The sequence below is a fragment of the Neodiprion virginianus genome, chromosome 5 (genome assembly GCF_021901495.1).
Source record: "Neodiprion virginianus isolate iyNeoVirg1 chromosome 5, iyNeoVirg1.1, whole genome shotgun sequence".
Lineage (NCBI taxonomy): Eukaryota > Metazoa > Arthropoda > Insecta > Hymenoptera > Diprionidae > Neodiprion > Neodiprion virginianus.
Window position 1 is genome coordinate 33,841,999 of NC_060881.1, and position 20,241 is coordinate 33,862,239.

General features: G+C 42.0%; 1 protein-coding gene and 1 long non-coding RNA gene across 4 annotated transcripts in view; one reads left to right on the forward strand and one right to left on the reverse strand.

The window, feature by feature from the left end:
- LOC124304414 (tyrosine-protein phosphatase 99A) overlaps window positions 1–20,241 on the forward strand; it is a 318,232-nt gene that overhangs the window by 103,549 nt on the left and 194,442 nt on the right. For all 3 annotated transcript variants that reach the window (XM_046762635.1, XM_046762637.1, XM_046762638.1), the window contains exon 2: window positions 14,419–14,721. In XM_046762635.1, coding sequence (XP_046618591.1) covers window positions 14,419–14,721 — 303 coding nt within the window. The remainder of the gene's footprint in view (window positions 1–14,418; window positions 14,722–20,241) is intronic.
- On the reverse strand, window positions 796–2,263 carry LOC124304421 (uncharacterized). The gene is made up of 3 exons (XR_006908182.1): window positions 2,235–2,263; window positions 2,042–2,127; window positions 796–1,923 (listed from the first exon to the last, which is right to left on the reverse strand). It is a non-coding gene; the product is annotated as an uncharacterized LOC124304421 (long non-coding RNA).

Consider the following 20,241-nt stretch of genomic DNA (forward strand, 5'->3'; position numbering starts at 1 on the left):
ATCCAAGGATTCCGCCCCGTGTAAAAAGAAAGAGGATGAAAATAAAAAAAATTAAAGGACATGAGAAGGACTGCCGTTAATGTGAGTAGTGAGAAAAAAAAAGTATAAGAAAAAAAGAAACATTCACTGCCGTTGCCATGGGAGAAAAATGTTCACCGTAATGACGAGGGTGCAAATATTGCAGGTATAATTGGGGTGTATATATATATACATTTTGGAGCATGAACATTTTTTTCAGCATCCACCCTAATATATATATTGAAAATTAAAAAAATTAAAAAAAACATAATTGAAAAATCTTGGGTTAAACTTGAAAAAAGATGATCCTCAAAGTTTCAATGCTCTATCTCACTATTAAAGGGTGCCGGCAGATTTTTGATTTCGTTTTTTTCCTTAGAAAATAAGATTTAATTTTTTTCAGACCTTGATCTTTTTGAATTTTATAACGTTTCAGAAAAAAAATCAAACGGTAGACAAATAAGTCTGGGATTAAACATACTTTTTACTTGAACATTTTCAATTTTTCATGATGGAATAATCAACGTGGCATGAAAAAAAAAAAAAAAAACAGCTTAGAAATGAGTCTGTGAAAGATTTTAAAGAAGGATGAAATAAAAAATTAAATGAAAATAGTTCATAAAAAATAAATCATGTGTGCACAGACGGTGTACGTTTAAATTGTATTTTTTAAAGCTCTCTTATTTATTCGTACATTAATTGAAGGATTTCTCAATAGTTAATCAATGGGACGCGATAAACGTAGTTAATAACTATTGCTATTACTGATAATGCGTCATATAATATATATAAATGAATGAATAAATACATGTATAAAGAAGTATTACTTTACCAGTCATTGTTATACCTGCAAAAATGATTTGCCTACAACTGCATTACTTCGTTAATTTGGAATTTTTTTTTCCGGCTACGGTGAAAAGTCGAAATAGTTATGAAATGTACGGTATAATGAGAGGTGGAAATTTTTAGGGTTTCGGTATACGTACCTGCCGTTCTTGGGTTTCACCGTGTTATATATTAATGGTATTATTGTGAACCAGCCGCGGTACGCCGACGAGAACGTATCTTGATGGTTTTCGCCACAAACAACTCGCGGCTAATCTATTATTGATACGCGCAGGCGTTATCTTCCCGACAGTAATAGCAACGCAAATAATTATACTTGGGAATACCGGCTCTGGGCCGCCACAACCTGCTAAGGCTGAGCCAACCGCCCCTGCTGCCGGCTGACACGCGACCATAATAATTACGGTCACCCCATCGTATTTCTTACTCGGCGAACGCCTCTCCCTGCACCAGCTTCAAGGCGAGACACCCTTTCCGTCACTCCTTAATGCCCTGCGGGTGAAACCGAGAGATGTGCCGTCAAAATATCGCACTGCATGCTCTTCTCTCCCTTTTCGTATTATTGTTTTCCCCATTCATTCCGCCCGAAGACTGCAAGCCTCTATCGCCGTCATTTTGACCGGAGGGGTCCGTTTCTTACATCCGAACTACCGATCGACTGTCCTTTTATATTAAAACAATAAACGAAGTTCTGGAAGACTTTCGGTAGGACGTATTGACCGAGACACTGTTAAATATGAACAAGTCTTAATAACTGTGCAATGGTACACACATATCGCGTCCTTACGCCATCTTTTTTCGTGTTATCTTACTGCAGCGGTCGTTTTCTGTTCCACATTCCAACCCGGTTCCAGCGTTCCTGTCCTGTTCCACATTCCCGTCCCGTACCATCGTTCCGCTCCTGTTCCAATTTTCTCTACCGCATTCCATCGTTCCTCTTATTTTCCACATTCCTACTCTGTTTCTGTTTCATCGTTTCGCTCTTGTTCCACATTCCTCTACCTTATTCCATCGCTCCTCTCTTATTCCACCGTTCCTATCAGACCGAGCAAACTTGAGCTGCAACAGTTGGAATTTACTGGATGTGACGGGTAAGATATTTTACTAAATCAACCAGATTTCGTTTCAGTTTATAACACAAATTGTTCTTCTGACTGAAAAAAATACCATCCCTTACGCCACATTCGGTAAAATCAACAAATCCTGTCTCTGTGTGTATTGTTCAATCTTATCCAAGGGCCTGACTCGCATGTCAATCCGAATCTGGTGAAAAAATCAGCCAGGTTGTTTAATTTCCGGTGGTAAATTTTGCCGCGTATAAGGTATACTTTTCGTATGTTTATACGAAAATCCAATCCACTCATTCTGACCTGCTATACTCACACTGTCGAATGTTGTTCCTTCTATATCGTACTGCAGCACAACAGCGAAACGAGGTAGGAAATGGCTGAAGCGGGTATGTAATTACGAAAGAGCTAATAAAGAAGGTAATTACAGTGTTCGACAAGGTATCATTTACCTTATTGTGTACTGTGTCAGCGGGCGGGTCTGCCTAGAAACCGGCCGACTGGTCACGTGACGTACCTATGTCATTAATTGTAACCACGCGATTCGTTTCATGCAAACACAAATATTTGCCCTCTCGACGTATCGCTATCGCTATCACGCTCAGCTTCTCTTCCGTATTTCAATGCATGGCCTGCGGGTCATTCACTAAAACTGAGTGAGTAAATATCAAGTGTTTGTACATCAACTTCGAAACTGTGTAAGTTGCACAGCTTTCCACACGTTCGAGGAGTCCGTTTTTTTTCTCTCCTCATTTCTTCCCAATGCGTCCTTTCAACGGAAATTGGCAATACTTGGAACAATATAACTGTCGAATACATGTTTTTCCGTCGGTTTACAATAGGAATCGAATTTACTGTTGCTGGTATAATATATAAATTTTCATACGTGCTCGAAATTAAACAATAATATTTTTTTTAGGCTGAAACTTCGATTTTCGACGAACGCATTGTTTACCCTGCACGCTATTCTTCGACGTATTTTCTTCTCAATATTGTGTAAATACGCAAACATATTCTCTTTGCATAATTGAGTACGGAACTGATGTACCATATTGATAGAGAAAGTCGCGATAACCTTTTCTTCGATCGATGTACGAAAATGGTTTCGCAAAACGAATGAGAAATTGAGAAAAGATATTTTCACGGTTGCCAAGGATCTGCTGATCCCGGCACACTTCACGCGGATCGTTCATTTTCCATTCCATGAATCGCCAATAAGTGATGAATACTGTTTTACCGACTATATAGCATAAACGAACGTCCACCCTCAAAAATCCCGAGGCATTTCGATCCGAACAACGAAGAATACTTCTCTCTCTCGAGATATTGGGCGACAAGACCGAGCCGGTGGAATAACAACTTTTTGTCCCTGAGGAACTCTTGGAGATTAAAAGATTCAGGAATTCCGTCAACGTCCCGCGTGAGCTTGATTGATGGTTTCAGCAGCCAGCCACTTTCCCCTCCCCCCACCCCCTTCGCTCTCTCTGTCTCTCTCTTTCTTGCCTAAGGTTGCATTACCACGGCATAGTAAATTTATCATTCATTCATTCATTCTTTCTCTCCCATATTGATTGGATAATTTTATGGAAACTGGACTGCGATTTTGGACCAATAAGATATCAATCGAGTCCAATCTTAAAAAAGCCATGTCCGACGGATCTCAAAATCTCGAAATCTTTCGAAATCTTGAACCGTTGTTGACATTTCATTCACGCGCCGATTGGATGAGCGGGTTAATTGCTATTTTTTCTGGAATTGACTGTAAATGCGTGACAGTTTGTACAAGGGAATGAAAAAATTAATATCATCGACAGTCAAGATACCTAAGTGCGTTAAGATGTGTTGAATAAAAATTCAATTAATATCCGATAGTAATGATATTGAAAAAAAATGCTTGTGTATGGAAAAGTTTGGAGAATATCAAGAAAACATTCGTGATAGAACAGCAGTTAATTCAAGTGGATTTCAGTCTATCATACATGTTTCTTTTCACCTAGGGGATACAAGATTTTCACAACTTAGTAAGAGGCAAGCAATCACACGGCTAATGAGTAATCAGAAGATTATGTATTTATGAATGATGAAGAATTTTTTGTAGTAGGTAGCACTGAATGTGAAAAAAGAATCCCGGTCACAATCCGCGATTATGCGATACCGGTGCATTAAAAATCGATTCAATGCCGTTCGCACCGCGTCTGAAACATCGAATAATAAACCATGCAATTGTGTCACGTGAATATTGATACGGATGTTATAGGTGCCTGAAAGTGCAGAGTTGTTTCAGAGAGGATTCCGCTGCAGCGATATAAAATCCATATTTATTGCTTTACTTGGCGATTGTTTCTGTCAGCACTGTTTATGACGTGCGGGTGAAAACAGCTCGATAATCGCTAACGACGCTATTGTCCACTGTGCAGCAGGCGATGAGTAGAAACTGCCAGCTGCAGGCACCGCGAAGCGCTCGCGTGTTAAACTTTCATTTTTCAATCGTTTGCTCGGAGGAACAAAAGCTAAAGTAAAAATAAATTATAGAAAAATTAGAAGGAGAAAAGAGAAAGAAAAAAAAAAGTAGAAGAAACACGCTACGGTATAAAGTTTTACACAAAACGGTGCGTTTTTCACACCCTCAACGTTTGAATGGCTTTTTTTTGCCATCACACCCATTATATCGTACAACAAGAATTTCATTCCGCTTTTGAAAATTTATTTTCACGTTTAATCTCTCGTCGTATATTACGAGATTCCTTCGCCTCCCACCTTCTCCTATACCTTGTGTATCAGTCATCTTCATTCATCTCTCAACGTCTATACATCACTGATTCTTTCTTCGCCAGCCACATCTGTTGCGAAACAAAGCCACAAAATGCGTTTAACCATCCTACCTACTTACTTACTCTGGCTCTTGGCTTCGTTGCGGCCGATCCCACAGTGTAATAAACATGCGAGTATAACTACCACTGTTTTTTTTTCATCCCTTCGCTTTTCGCTCCCATTTATTAATAAATTATATTTTTCTCTCTTCGATTTCTCCGGCGGTGATGCTTTTTATCCCATGAACATTAAAAGGGGGCGAAGAGGGACGGAATAAAGAAACAGAAAAGTTTTTCCACAGGGTATTGATGATCATATTTTCGCCAGAGTAATTGATACGAAAAACGAGTGTATATACATGTATATATGTATATATATGTATATATATGTGTGTGTGTGTGTGTGTGTATATATTTATATTGTATATAGATAGAGTCGGCCTTTCATCACGTGGGTGAAAGTTTTTCGGCTTGTCACGCAAGGCTGAAGAGGAAATAGAGGAAGAGATCCCGACACTCGAAAAGAGGAGCTTGCGGCTGAAATCATGCTCGGAAAACTCGTTCGTACGGGAGAACCGGTGTTATTTGTTGTTTTTTTTCTTTGTTTTTTCTTCTTTCTTCTTCATCTTATTCTTCTTTCTCTTTCGTCTCCTTTTCGTCCCTTTTTCTGGTCCACCAGGACCCTCGCTCTGGTAATTTACTAACGAGGAAACGTGAGACAGAAAAAGGATCTCCCTGGTAAGGGTTGGTTACCGAAATAGAGGATGCGGCAGAAGAAAGGACGAGATTATGACGTGCCAATCGGCCGGATCATTTCAATCAAGCTTTTCCCTAGCACTGCCTTATACACACCCATTGAGCTTTTACCCGCTCCGCCGCACAGCCGCCTACCCCCTCCTCATTTCCTTGACTCAGCTTTAAGCTTTTTCGCCGTTAGCTCGCGTCTTTTTGCAACCGAAGATCATTTTCCCGATGATTAAAGTAATTTTTTTTTTTTTGGTTTTTAGCTCTCTCTTTCATATCCATTACGACTCTGCTACTCTGATTATATACTGACCGACCGACCCGACATCAGTGATATTTACCACCGACGATTAAAGGTCGAAAGAATTTCTTATACTTATGTACCAGGTGTGAAGAAGATAAGTTTAAGTATTTATAAAGATGTACGTCAGAAATTTGGTTTAATTGCAAAAAAAAAGTTGAGTCGGCATTGGCTGGATGAAGGGAAGGAAAAAAATTGGGTACACGGGTAGTTCACTTCGAATAGAGTGATTATATATGATGTAGAAATAATGTAGCGAAGGAAGGTACAAAAAAAAAAAAAAAAACAAACCGTGTAGCGCCGGTTGGAAAAATTAGGGAAATTCTGCACACGACGAAATTAAGGGCTAAGCAAATATCAAGGTAATGTGTCCGTGAAACGAAGTTAGGTAAACACGGTGAACGAGAAGTAAGATACATAAACAGTAATGTTGTAACAGCGTTTAACAAGCACCTTGATGCTAATTAATTATGTCTTATGGTTATCGTTAAAACGAACGACCGTCGAGTTTTGTGCGCAGGGGTTTTCTTGCATAGGAAATTAAGTAGCATATCCGAGGTGGTTTACGATAGGATTCAACATGGCCGATGAGGTACGTCGACGGACCATGAGCCCTGAAATTGGCCCGGTCAAATAATGGCGGCCGATGTCGGACGTGTTCCATAGCTAAAATTAAAGAGCGTTAGCGGTGAAACAATGGCGGGAAATCCTCTCCTGCGGAAGGTATCTCGATCGGGAGCATCGACTGCGCTGGGAAGCTTTGATGTCGTCAACTTCCGGTGTCGTCGTCGCCGTTGTCTCAGTACAGGGATCAACCGGATATCATTTTTATACGTCGTCAAACACAGAAGTTCGCTTCGTTACCGGAAGTGGAGAAGGAGCGATCGTCGTTGTTGAGATGAAACGGTCGGGCACCGTTGCAAGTCAGTTGGCTGCTAAATCGTGGATGAGAATAGGTCCAGGTACCTAAGCCATTCGGTTGCAGCCCGAGTTTCGAACAAATCAGACCTCAGCCCCGATAAATTATTACCTTCCGCAAAGCTGCCGACCCTAAGTTATCGATCCCGTTAACCGGAACCGGAGCCGAAATCTGCAGGTTGACTAGTTGAACAGTGGCAAAGCATTACCACACGAAACTCTTATTAGCTCATATTATTTGTCACTCTGTGACGTGCGAACGATCTTCTTTCACTGCTCGAATGGATGTTCGACATGCTGCTTTCGGGCAACCCTGCAGGGTGTGAAGTCCCAGTGAGTCCTTGGTTGTCTTCAGTGAGACGAACTTTGCCTGGAATCGAAGCATCTGGAAGTCAAACTTCGAAAGTCTCCTTACGCTGCTCCAGTGCTGACGACGTTGATTGTCACCTAGGCTCGGTGTCAATCCGTGATCTGGGTGTTTGTAAAACGGCAGGTCGAACGGGTTGGCAGGGACATTGAATAAAGTAAGGACATGGTCGCTTATCCCCGCGAAACTCGTGAAGATATTTCACTCAAGTCAGCCCGAAGGTCTGATCCGGGGTAACTTTACGGTCAGATCTGAATTCCATGGGCATTTATACCCAATTACGAGAAAGGGTCTTAGTTAGCAGTTACTGTCTCTTCCTCAATTTAGGTTAATTAAACCTCAAGGCTCGTCGAAAGCTGTACTCCATATCCTCTGAGCCCGAGTCGTAATATGACTTGTGTGATTGGTTCAACGTTAGTCCCGCACGTTTTTTTCCTCCTAAATCCTCGAAATTGTGATTATTTGCTATTTCGAGTGTTCGACGAACGGTTAACGATAAAATGATCCCTTTGAAATTTCATAGAAAATTAAAAAATTACCGCGCATGTGTGTTCACGCACTATGGAATCGGGTCAAGCCTCGCGGATCAAGCAGGCCGATGAATTTGATGCTTTGAACTAGCGTGATCAAAGTTTTGAGCGGCCAATCAGAACGTAAAACCTGAAATCCATCCTCGACAGAGAAACGCGGAGTTGTAATGAAAACGTAGTTCGACCGCACTCCAACCTTTGAATAATACGCGAAAACCAGTGGCCGCTGGGTAATCGATTAATCAACCTAACCTAAGAGTCGTACACAACCTTTCCCACCTTTTACCCTCTATCGCTGGCGTTACACGTTCTGCTGACGCTGTCTTGGCCCAAGTCGTTTTTGGATCGTGTATTTCGGTGTTCATTTCTCCGAGTTTTACCGGCGGCAGCTCGACGTCCGTATACCTTAAACCCACATAATCCCGAGCATCGTAATTTCCAACGGCTTCCACGGAATTTGATACCGCACATTCGTTCCGCTGACTAGATAAAGAATAAGTCCGGTCCATACCAGGTACGGCATGCCTTTTTTTTTCAGCCAACTTTCTCGTCATCCGAAACGGGGGAACTTTGTCGCTGATAAAGCGACTTGAGATAAGTCGAAGCTCACGGACTGCAGCTCGGTGATTGAAATAAACGGTGTAATTCTACAGCTACGGTAGCCGTAAACCGTATCGAAATAACAGATGTGAAAATATCTGAAAATTTTGTTGGTTTTGATTTACAGATATTCGCATCCGGGTCCCCTTGTCGCCTATTCTGATTTCCTTCTCTTCTATCTTCTTCTTCCTCCTCTTCTTCTCTTTTTGAATAAGATATCCTCTGATCGCGTGGAACGAAGTTGGCGTAAGTCAGCGATTGGAAGCGACGTCGGATCTGAATTATCGACCGGGTCTGGCGGGCCATCCTACCCATCCCCATTCCGTTATATCCATCCCGCTTCTTTCTCCCCGTCGAGTAAAACTCTAGGATCTTCCGAATAGCAAGTAGTTCCAGTATAGACACACACACACACACGCATACAAGCATATATATATATATACGCATATGTACACATATACCCATAACCACACGCGCACGCACACGCGCGTTTACATACATACAAGTATGTAGGTATGTATGTTCATAATCTCGGGTATTCCATGGCTGAAATTGAAGCCAACACGAAAGAAATTGACGCAACTCGACGGCGCGTGTCTTCCTTATGTACACGTCGTCTCCCTTCTCAAACTTTGCACATTACACTCGCTCCTTCAAACTTATACATAACACAACCTATACGCGGGACGAGAATCGCCCAGTCTACAATATCCGTTTTCTTCTTCGTTTTTATCTTTCAAATGTTTTTCTGTCGGTCATACCTATGATGCTCTCTCACCTCGGCCTCGGCAGCGTCATCGACGGTATGAAACTACGCGTTTGGCGGGTCAGTGCGCTTCACGAGCCGCGTAGGTTAGGACGGACCTGTCAAAGAGGTTATGCGCGCGGCAAAAAGCGAGGATCGAGCGTCAAAAGGTATGGAATTTATCGAGGCGTGAGGGCGGATCGATGATCCCGGAACATAGGTGGATGCAAGGATTTCACGAGAGGTTTCACCTCTCGGATAAGAGAGAGAGATATATATATATATATATATATATATATATATATATATATATATATATATAGCGGGAACTGGGAGGCCTGGAAAACCCGAGGCTTTTTTTGCACCGTGGCAAATCTTGGTCGCGTAAGCAAATTATGCTTGCGCCTCTCGCCCGGCCTCGTCGACCGTCAAATCATGTTTTTGCCGAGTCGGTGAGCAGTGCGTATGAGGGATGTCACCACCCTCGCTAACGTTACACTTTACGTTATCCTTTGGCGAGAAATTTGGTCAATAATTGCCAACGTCCGATTCAGGGCTTTGCGCTGAAATCTCTCGGGGAAAAAAGCTGCAAAGAGATTCGGATATTCGCGTAAATTCCTCCGCCACTGCCCGCCAAGATAATGTCCATTCGAAGGTCACGTCCAAGGTTGAACAAAGGCTCTTATCTTCACCTGCGGAGCAGCTTCGACCGTGCATCAAATGTGTTATGATAATCGTCGGAGTAAACTATGGCTGGTTCTGTGTGTATATTATGCAATAAGTATATAGGCTTTGCGGTGGAAGCTTTTTTGTACACTCGTTTCGCTTTTTCGTGGTTCATGCAAATGTGTGGTCCAGGGTTTTCGCTATTTTTTTAAGATTACGACCTTCGGGCAGAGTCCAAGGTGAGTGGCGGGTTGGTTAATTTTCTTAATCGCTACTCAGTCTGTCTATGAGGCAAGTTTCGTTCTCCTTTTTACCGTAAAAAAGTTCATCTTGAAGTGAAATGCCTCGCTCGAGTCCTGATATCTGTGGGGAGTGAAAACTTTTTTAATGTTACTCTCGTTTCCCTTTTTTTTTTCTTTGTTTTTCTTGTTCGGTTCTACTTATGCCTATAGGTACCTATAACTGTGGGCTGTATATAAGTTTGATCTTTAAGGTTTTCATTTTGAGAACGGGGTTATATAATAATAAATTAATGAAACAAGAATGCAAGATATGACGTACAGTATAAACCGCGAACGCGGGGAGTAAAAGATAGATCAGGATGAATTTTGCTAGGTAGCTATTCATAAGTGAATGAATATACATGTGAGCCGCCTATACGTATGTATGGATTCTCCCTGACTTGCCTGCAGAACTTTTAGATGCACTCTATGAAATTAAGCCAAAGTATACCATGAATAAATATGAGCATGTTTGAAGGAAGTGGAGATAGCTGAAGAGAGTTATGGTAGAACGCATGACAATTTGGCGTCAGCGATATCCTCGACCTTTTGCCAGCGAAATATTATGCGATTCCGTGATACGGTTCTTGCAGAGAAAAGGGAAAGAGGAACCAAAAAGAATGAGACGAGAGTCGGAGGCAGAGAAGAATGGCATCGATTTTTAGTAATCGAGTCAAATGATCACGGAGAGATGGGATAATATTTGTGGTTCTTAAAGAGTCGAAGCAAACTTGGGCTATTATTAATAACAAAAGATTTAACGACGCACAGTCGATTAAATGTCGACTTTGGTTAGCCGTAGGTACTCGTTTCGGTTGAAGGCTGTGCAAAGGAACGGAGGAATCGAGGAGGGAATATGGTTGGGAAAAAAGGAGAAAGGAGGACAGAAACCGACCGTCTCACTCGCTTGTGCGGAGTGGTAATAATTTTCAATCCCATCATCTTGGGATGAAGCTCTACCTAAAGTGTATTTGCTTTCCACTCATTTCGTAAAATGTATTTTAAAGTTGGCTAAAGGTAAAGGTCTGCCCTTTCGTCGAGGGTATAAGTGTATACATAGTATACCTTATATACGAAAGCGAAGCTGTTCACGGCGGTTTCGCGAAAGATTTCAACGAAATTAAATTGAAAGGATCTTTTCACCGTGATCAGCAACCGATCCGGCACCTCGTCACCAAGTACTCAGACAGAAAAGCTTCCTTAAACATTATCCCAAAGTACCCCCTAATTTATGATCGACGATACAGCTCCGCCGCTCGCTTGAAGACAGTGCAAACATTCATCACCCATTGCAGCAGGTCCGTGATTATCGTAATCAGCGACTGCTCGGAGAACGACAAACACGGCAACATCCATGGTGTAAGGTAACAAGGTATGCTCTGAACGGAGATGCGCAGTAGCAAAGTCACGTGATCTCCACATGACGTCTATTTCTGTCGTAAAAAGTACAACATAACCTCTGTAACCAATTATTTAACATTTGAATATTATTCCCCCATCAAGTAAGATTCAGTGGACGTAAAAATGAATGGCTGTTTTATAGCTTTTAAAAATGGTGCTCAAAATAACGTCATGTGGGGGAATGTGTGTCATTGGCTAAAGGTGGCAGTGATGCGCAAGAAGACACCTTATTTCCTTACACCATGGTGACATGTTTTATTCGAGGTTTAATTTTTCGAGCATGGCAACCGTTCGGGATAAACCAAGCGAGTGAAGTGCAGTCCAAGTGCGCATGCAGTTTTAAACCCGTCAGTAGTGAAAAGTGGCAGTCGTTCGCCAATGTTGGCATTGTCGAACGTTTCGCCTCTTTTGTACCCAGTCGGCTGTCGCTTATCGGTCAGTAGCTAGCCAGCGATTGGTCGCCTTTGATCTCAAAAGAGCGGCAGAAAGTGAGACTATTAAAACACGTATTGAATCCAATCGCGGCTACGGGCTGATCGGCAAAAAGCACACTCGACTATAACGCCTGCTCGCATCTGCACACAAGCATCTCATATCCATGCGATCGTTCTAAAGTTTGTGTGTGTGTGTGTCCATGTTCAGCCGCTGATGTCGATATGCAGAAATTCGGCGGAGTGGTGCAATGCAGTCGAGACTCCGTGGTTCCGATCTCTTTTCCGTAGCCTAGTCTACGCGTAACATTTTCAAACTTCTCGTGCACAGCTTCCGATAAATTTGATGAATTCGTAACGAACTATGAAGGATTAATTATTTCAAAGCTTATTGCGTATTTTCACCCATCGATATCGTTGTCAATTGGATACTGTGGATATGGGGCATTCCGTGCTACCTCAACCAGGATTGACATGCTTGTTACGGAGTCGAGAGTATATCGGATTTCCATTACCATACAATTGAAAAACGATTGGACAATGATTTTAGCGAATTAAGCACGTTAAAGTGCTAAAAAAAAAAAATCGAATGATGAAATTATTCCATTTTCAAATTTTCAAGAACTTGAAGCAGATGAACCTAGAAAAGTGTTTGAGTATTCGTATCTCGAAAACGATTGCACAGAAAAATGAACAAAAGTTGGGGTTTTAACGGCTATAATATTACCTCCAAAAAGTTTCAACGATATTACAAACGGTGGGGTCGAAACCTGGTCGAGTTGGCCGAAATGCCCCATAGGAGGCATGGGAAAATGGGCACAGGTAAATTGTTGAGTGTGGGACGTGTGCCCGCACCTTCCTTCGTAACGCGTATCCTATCGATTATCGAGTAGCGTTCGTTGGATGGAAAAAGCCTTTGCCAGTAGCCACGCGTACTAGAGAATGAAAGAGAGGCGTCCATTGTGCCTAGCTTGGGGGACACAATGCCTTTTTGTACCTGTTTTCGATGTGCTTCAACCCATACATGCCTTCCATGTGACAGACTTTGGATACACGGACCTCTGGTGCGCGTTATTACGAGGATATCGATTCCATTCACTAGCGATAGCCTGGTCCTCTCCGCAAAGTGGTTGACAAATCCCCTTCCCCCTTTAGAATAAAAAAAACAAACAAAAAATAAACGGAAACAAAAAACGTCTGAGAATTATCATCATTGCGTCAAGCAGACTGGGAATAGGAAAAAGAAGCAAAAAGATCATCTCCATAATTTGTGGGATTTGTTGGTGTTCGTTTTTTAAACGAAGATTGACCACAAGCAGATCCACGATGAAGTGGAGTTTGAAAGACTGTAATATCGCGCGTGACGAACCCCCAGAAGAAAAGGAAAATAATGTATTCCTCCGATAATGAAAGTCGTCTCTCTCGATCCTCTTTTCTCTCTTTCTTTCTGGCCAACCAATTTTGAATGAAAAGGAAGAAAAACGTAGTAGAAATCACGCTCGGTCGCTGAGTGAGGCCCTCAAGAGGGTAGGAAACCAGCCGTTCAAAAATTTAATCAGCGAGGTAAACATTTGCGAACACCGTGGTCAGGAGTTGGCCAGATGTGAGTTCTGGGGGAGGGAGGGGGGGATGATAAAACCCATCACCGATCCAGGAGCTTGTAACACCGCCGAAAGACGGTTGTGAAAAAATACCAATCGTTGAAACTGAAATTGAAAATATTTGAAACGTACTAGTTTGGTGGGGCAGCTTTCGTCCAGAAGCTACATCGATTCTTCCGGCAATCGTGAGAGAGTCTCGGGGCGAGGAGTGTCCGACCAATCAGTGAAAACGACTCGATTTAGTTGCCGTAGGGCATCGCGCGATTTCGAAGTCGTTCGGGAATCCAGAAGGAATCGGTTCCTCTGGCAGATCTTATTCGCATCCCGATCACGTTTCGGTGTCCAGTCGTGCATCCTTTGACCACCCCGTCGATGTCCGGCTTTTGTAAGACAAACAAAGAAAACGGCACAGATTTAGTTACAAAAATTCAAACTCGTACAACCACGGATTCGTAGACGACATTCAAGAATCGTCTGATGGGTGGGTAAAAAAAAATACCAGAGGCTTGAGTCTTTGGGTCAGGGAATATATATTGATCGATTGATTATTCGCAGTGATTCTATTTACACAAAATTACCGAGACAAAGTGGTGAAACTTGGCGAGCTGAGCAATAGCTGAGCGACTGCGCAGGCGCGAAATAATTCAGCACTATTGGTCAGTGCAATCGTGACGCGGCTATACTTTCATCTACAAGCTAGGGAAGCCAACTTATCTACTCGAAACGTGGCACAAGATGTCAAAATCTCCCGAACGGAAATTGTGTTGTTACGATGACTCCCAGCAGTGATTAAGGAAGTCAAGGTAGTTAACAATAAAACTTAGCCAAGTCTTCCCGAATCGTTGCATCATTCATTTAATATCTGTTTAACTTGAGAAATTCGCATAACCTACACAACCCCTATACGTTGCGTTTGACAGCTGGAGAAGTTAGAGTTGGCTAGCCTGCATTAAACTTCACAAAGCTTACGCATGCGCATTCGAACGCTCAGTCTGCTAAGTTTCACCATTTATATGGCTCGGTATAAATTTTTCTGAAATTTGTTTGCACTGTGACGCATTTCCTGATAGAATTCCCTTTTCGATGTTTCAGACGTGACGGTGATACCGCTGCAGCCTGTGAACGCCGAGGCTGGTGGAAATATTTCGCTTGCCTGTCCAGGTGTCACTGAGCAATCGCTTGTCCTGATGTTGGAATGGCGAGCGAACGGAGCGCAGATACTTCAGTACAGCAGCAGCAGCACCACCGTTTGGAAGCACCGTAACAGAGTCTCCCTAATCGCCGACAATTTCGCCCTCTTCTTTCATCCCGTTACTTCCGTTGACAGTGGCGAGTACTACTGTCTTGTCAACAACCGTCCAATGCCGGAAGCCATCGTCAAGCTCATGGTTCAAGGTAAGTGAAGTTTTTCCCACTACTGCGATACTGTATTCAAAATTGAGTTCCGATACAGTTTTGTCAGAATGTTTTTACAGAGGTGTGAAAAAAAGAATTAGTAACTCTGAATTTTTATCAACACAGTTCAGCGATTAATAATCAGAAACAGGTTACCTTATCGAGTACCGTTCGTTAACGCCACATACCTATACGGAGTGATTATCTATAGACAGAATGGTCCGTCGTCTGCTATGGCTTAAGGCAAAAGTGCTACAGTCCGAGGGCAGTTGTTTGCCAGGGCGACCAACCGTCACGAACCTAACCTCAAAAATTTGGTCAGTTTTCACTGGTGTCGTGTCCGACACCGACAGTCGCGCTTGTTTGACTTTTTTGTTAATGAAACCTGAAAAAATCACCCGACATCGATATTTGATAGCATGAATATATTTTGAAGTGAAACTCTATGAGTTTATTACTCGGCTTTTACGTAAATTGTTTTTGCGGTCAATTGTATGGCTGGGTGGGAATTAGAGTTTACGAGATTTGTATGCAATCCATCTGTAAACAACATAAGCTATAATTTATTATAATTGAGTGTATAAAGGTAGAGTTTTTTTCTAATTGCAAGTTAATTAACTTCACCTGCACTTGTGCTTTGGACACTGTTTTTATCACTCGACTGTACACGTCAAGCAACTTTGAGCTGCATATCATCTCTCTATGATTCTAAAAAAGCCCCGGATTACAATTAAAAAAAAAAATCCCTAAAAAGTATCCTTTCATATGATGAGTTGAAATTTTCATACATGGAAGCAAAAATGATGGGATATATCGTAGAGATGTATTTTTCCAATTTATCCAATCACGCGCTCGCGTTCTTCCGTATCTTTTAATACCCATTGCAGGATGAAGTTCACCAACAAGCAAATTATGCAGCGCGGGTTTTACTCTCCTGTAATCTTTTCCCCCGCGGTGCCCGTTCCAGGCACCCCGGTTGGTTGGTATCGCGTTTCAGAGTTTGCGAATTATCTGGTAATTAGCTGCTTATTACACTGCGACTCGCGAGATTCTCGGGAGGAAAACTGCTGGTTTGCAGCTTTGCTAGTTCGTTTGTTGAAGCAGCAGCAGCAGCAGCTTCGCCACGTACATGACTCTATACGTTGCTGCCGTTGTGTGAGACTTTAAGCTCTCGTGTGGATTTCCTCGACGTCTTTATCCTTCTGAAACCGTTTCCGGAAAATCTGGGGTTTGGAAATGTAAAACTTCTTCGTTGGGCGTATCGGATAAAATTGAAGCAGGCCTTCCTGAAATGAAATTTTATGCCACGGTAATCTTTTTTATTATTTTCAGTATGTGAATTTGTTCAGGGAAATTGAATCAGAATTTTCCTCAGGCAATATAAAATTCAATAATAGGCGTCGAATTTTGAAAGATTTAACCACGAAACGAAGAATCAAGCTTTTACTGTCTTCTCGACTATTTAGACCATGAAAATCATCCACAAAATCATTTGCCTATGGATTTCCGGGCGTTGGGACGTATTAAATCTAGAATTAATTAGATTTTGAATCATCTCACGGTTGTATGCGAAAACATTCTTTTCTTTGTCACGCAGTAACTGGAAATGATGCAAATCATTTAAGGTCGAACAGATCTTTCGAAACTCATTTTAATCCAACATTGATAAAATTTGGTGAATTGACTTGGTGATTTTGTCTGAGTCAGAACGGATCAGAATTCGAAACAAATCGGTCGAGTTATACTCGAGTAGTTTGCAAAGATGCAAATATTTTTACCGAGTTTTTCATACCTGAAATCCTGAATTCAGCCACATTACTTTTAATAATTGTAACAACCTGACATTTAGTTTTTTGTTATTAACTTCGTTTTATCGACTCGTTTCTTCCTAGACTCGTTTATTCACTTTATACCTAAGGAGTTATATTAGCAATAAATGAAATTAAAGTCGGTGCTAATTGCCTCGCGCGGCACTAATTGCGGAAGGAGTTGTCAGAAACAGGAGATTTATTACAAACAACCCCCCTCCTCGATGAAAATTTTCCCTCCTTGCAGAATAAACGCGCGTTAGGAAGTATAAGTCAATGTAATTCGCGTCCCCGGCCAGTTTACCAGCCGCAATCGCGTCGGTTGGATTAACTTTCCAGACACCGGGATGAAGCTGCCGGGTTTTCATCTTTTTTTTTTTTTTTTTTTTTTTTCATCCTTCCGTTCCCGTATACGCCGCGCGACACTTCGGCGAAAAGTCAATAAACTCCGTTTCTATTACGACGACAACATTTTTCAAACTTTTTCCGTATTTACACCGATATCAAAATCAGCTGTTGCGGTTAATTTAATTGTAATTAAATTACACCAAATCGAATGAAACTTCCGGTTGGTGCGTTTTTCGGCCTCCTTCTTCTTCTTCTTCGTCTTCTTTCGATGCTGACTGGGATTTCCCCCGTTGAAAAACTTTTTTCTCTAGATGTCTCGATTAACTTCCGAGTTACAACTCTCAACTTTTTCTGCCTCTTCTTTTTCTTTATGCCCCCCCCCCCTTCCCCCCAACCTCGCAGAAGTTCCGAAGATTAACTTACATTGTACTCAATGATTCAACCAGCTGTGCAGAAATAATTACAATTATGGTCGAACAGTTCCTTCTTGTCCCCCCGTTTTTCCCTCTCTTTGAAAGGATATTTTAATACTCGCTCTCCTTATTCGTTATAAAAATCGAATTTCTCATTTATCTCCGGAATTAGATTAATTATCAGAGACAGCTAGGTAGCTCAGCTCTGGATAGATAGCCGGTGGATCGGTTTGCCGAGAGCCCTCGGCCCATTTGCCGGAGCTCATTCCTCGCGACAAGCGACCAACTTATCCCGAACTATTCGACCTCGAACTCCGGGGATAGACGGGGCAGAATTTCAAAATGGAAAACTCGCTTCGGCATCAAGATAATCGAGACTGTCTTGTTTACTTTCCTGAAATTGTGCCTTCCCATCGCATCGTCGGATGGGAACGATTGGATTTTAATCTGCGCTACGGGCGGGAATTGAGGAACAATCTTTGGTGGGAGGACCGGCGGAAAGTGGGAGTGGAAAAGGAAACAAATTTTAATACAACAATGTTCGTCCCCCCATTGTTGCATCAGACGCGTGGGTGGAAAAATTCGGAGAATTTTTCAGCGGGGCTGATCCTTGACTCGCAAGTCGTCTAAAAATCATTCGGTTCGCCGCCATTTCTCTCGAAGGCTAAGGTTTCTCCCCCTGCTCTTCATTCTTCGCCCCTATCTCTTGTTTCTTCTTTCTTCCTTTCTCTCTCTCCTGCAGCATGGAGTGGATGGCAGGGCATGAAACCTTTTCGAGTTCCCTGAGCTTCTCTTCCACGACCGTGGTTGCAGCCTTTTTTACCTTTTACCCGTCACTTTTCCTTACCAAAAGTTTCAATCTTTCCTTCAGACTTTCGCGACCAGGGCTGTGTAACTCTTGAGTTCCTCGATTGAAGCGGTACTTTTTTTTTTTTTTTGCACAAAACCTTCTTTATTCTTTTACACCTCAAGAGAAACCGAAGGCCGGAGAAGACTAAAAATAAAATCTACACGAATATTTTATAAATATTTGTTTTCTTCGTGCATTCGGGAAATGTGAAAGGAAAAAAAAAGGTGAATTTCCGAAGGTTCCGGGAAACAAAGCTACCCTGTGTTTTATTTCACGATACTTGTCATGATGTTCAGATTACAGCCGTGAATATCGGATAACATTTAGTTCCGTTCATGTATCTCAGGTAAGGGTACGATTCTTTTAGGATAGAAGTATTTAAGGTTTTACTACACCGTTCGATATCGTGGTAAAGAAGCAGTCGGTACGATGCAGAATTAGAGTGGCTCTGTATTTTCTACATAGATATATGTAGATAGGTAGATACATACATACCCTTGTACACGTATGATATGTGTATACAGGGAAAGAGAGAGAGAGAGAGAGAGAGAGAGAGAGAAAGATAGGCACATACACGTAGCTACGTATCGACAGAGTTTCTCCATTTTGAGGGATGATGTCTTTATCTGATGCTCCGAGCATACCTACAGGCACTCGATGAATAGATGCCTATATTTGGTACCATGCGCGTTTCGACGTTGCTGAGTATTCCCCGGGGATGACGATGAGGATGAGGATGGGATTTTTACTCACCCGCAGTGCAATGTCTGTTACTCTAATATCTATCGTAGTATTTTAATCGTGGATTGAACGGCGTTACGCAGCAAACGACCCCCACATCAAAGGGAGGCAAACGATGTTTTTCATGGGCTATCCGGAGATTAATATCTCTCAAGCTTGTACGAAATACTTGGTGAAATATTTTTCATCCTTATTTAATAACCTGCGAGACGCGTCGATGTTTCCTAGATTTGAACTCTAACCTTATTACGCGTCTGATGAAAGATGAAATAGGAGAGTGAATTTAAAATGGCGAAATAAGGTTGCCTTATGGAAATTCTGCGCCGTTGAGTTCTCACCGAATGTCTCCGGCTTCCGAGGTACTTTATAAACCTCTTGCAAGAGCGCGAGTAATAGGAGCAATATCGAAGCAATGATCCCGGAAGAGGTTTTGCGGGCGTAAAATTAGAGGGGAGGAACTTTCGGTATGGGCGCCAGGGCGAAAACTTTCTCGGGACAAATATTCGGGAGGGAGACGAGAGAGAGAGATAGAGAAATTGGGGGAAATGTAGGCGGAAGGTGTATTATATCGAGCTTGTCCCACGCTAGTGAGTATTTTGGTGGCAGCGGTGGGATAATGCGAGTATACAGAGTTAAGACTGGCCCGGCAGTTTGGCAGCCGAAATTTCCCTTTCCAAATGTAAACGAAACGGGTTCCTTTGTCCAGGGTAAAATCCGCGAGATGAAATTGTTCCGGGAAGACAAACAGAGTTTGGCAAGCAAGCGAGAGACAAGTCAGTTTGAATGAAAATATCTCGGTTTTAAACGTAAAACGTGATTTGGGGCAAAATTTTCGTTTCGTTTAAATTTACCCAAGGATCGACTTGATATCGATGAAGAAAGCGCGAAAGAAAAGGAAGAGAGAAAGACAGAGAGTAAGTATGAGAAAAGGGAAGGAAAACATCTCACAGTAACACAAATAAAAACGTTTATTCACATTTATGGCATGCGGTTTACCCCGAGTTGGAAATCCATTCTCCCGCAAAGCTTGGCTCAATTCATTCGACTGCAGGAGCAAGGATCAGGACGAATTTCAATCGGAGCAAATATTGAACGCTGACAATCAGCGTAACTCGATTTCGGGATGCAAAAGGGACCGCGTAATTTTTTTATTTTTTTTGTTTCCAACAGTAAAAAACCCACCGATAAAACTATGGCAGGTGAATTTCAAAAAACTCGTTGAAACGTTTTTCTATGCATTTAAGTTGCCGACGCATCAGGAATGGACGAATTTTGTGAACAGCATCAGAAGGCTCAGATGCTATCAAAATAATGTATTTTTGAAAATTAAATTAAGGTGAATAATGATTGCCAGTACATC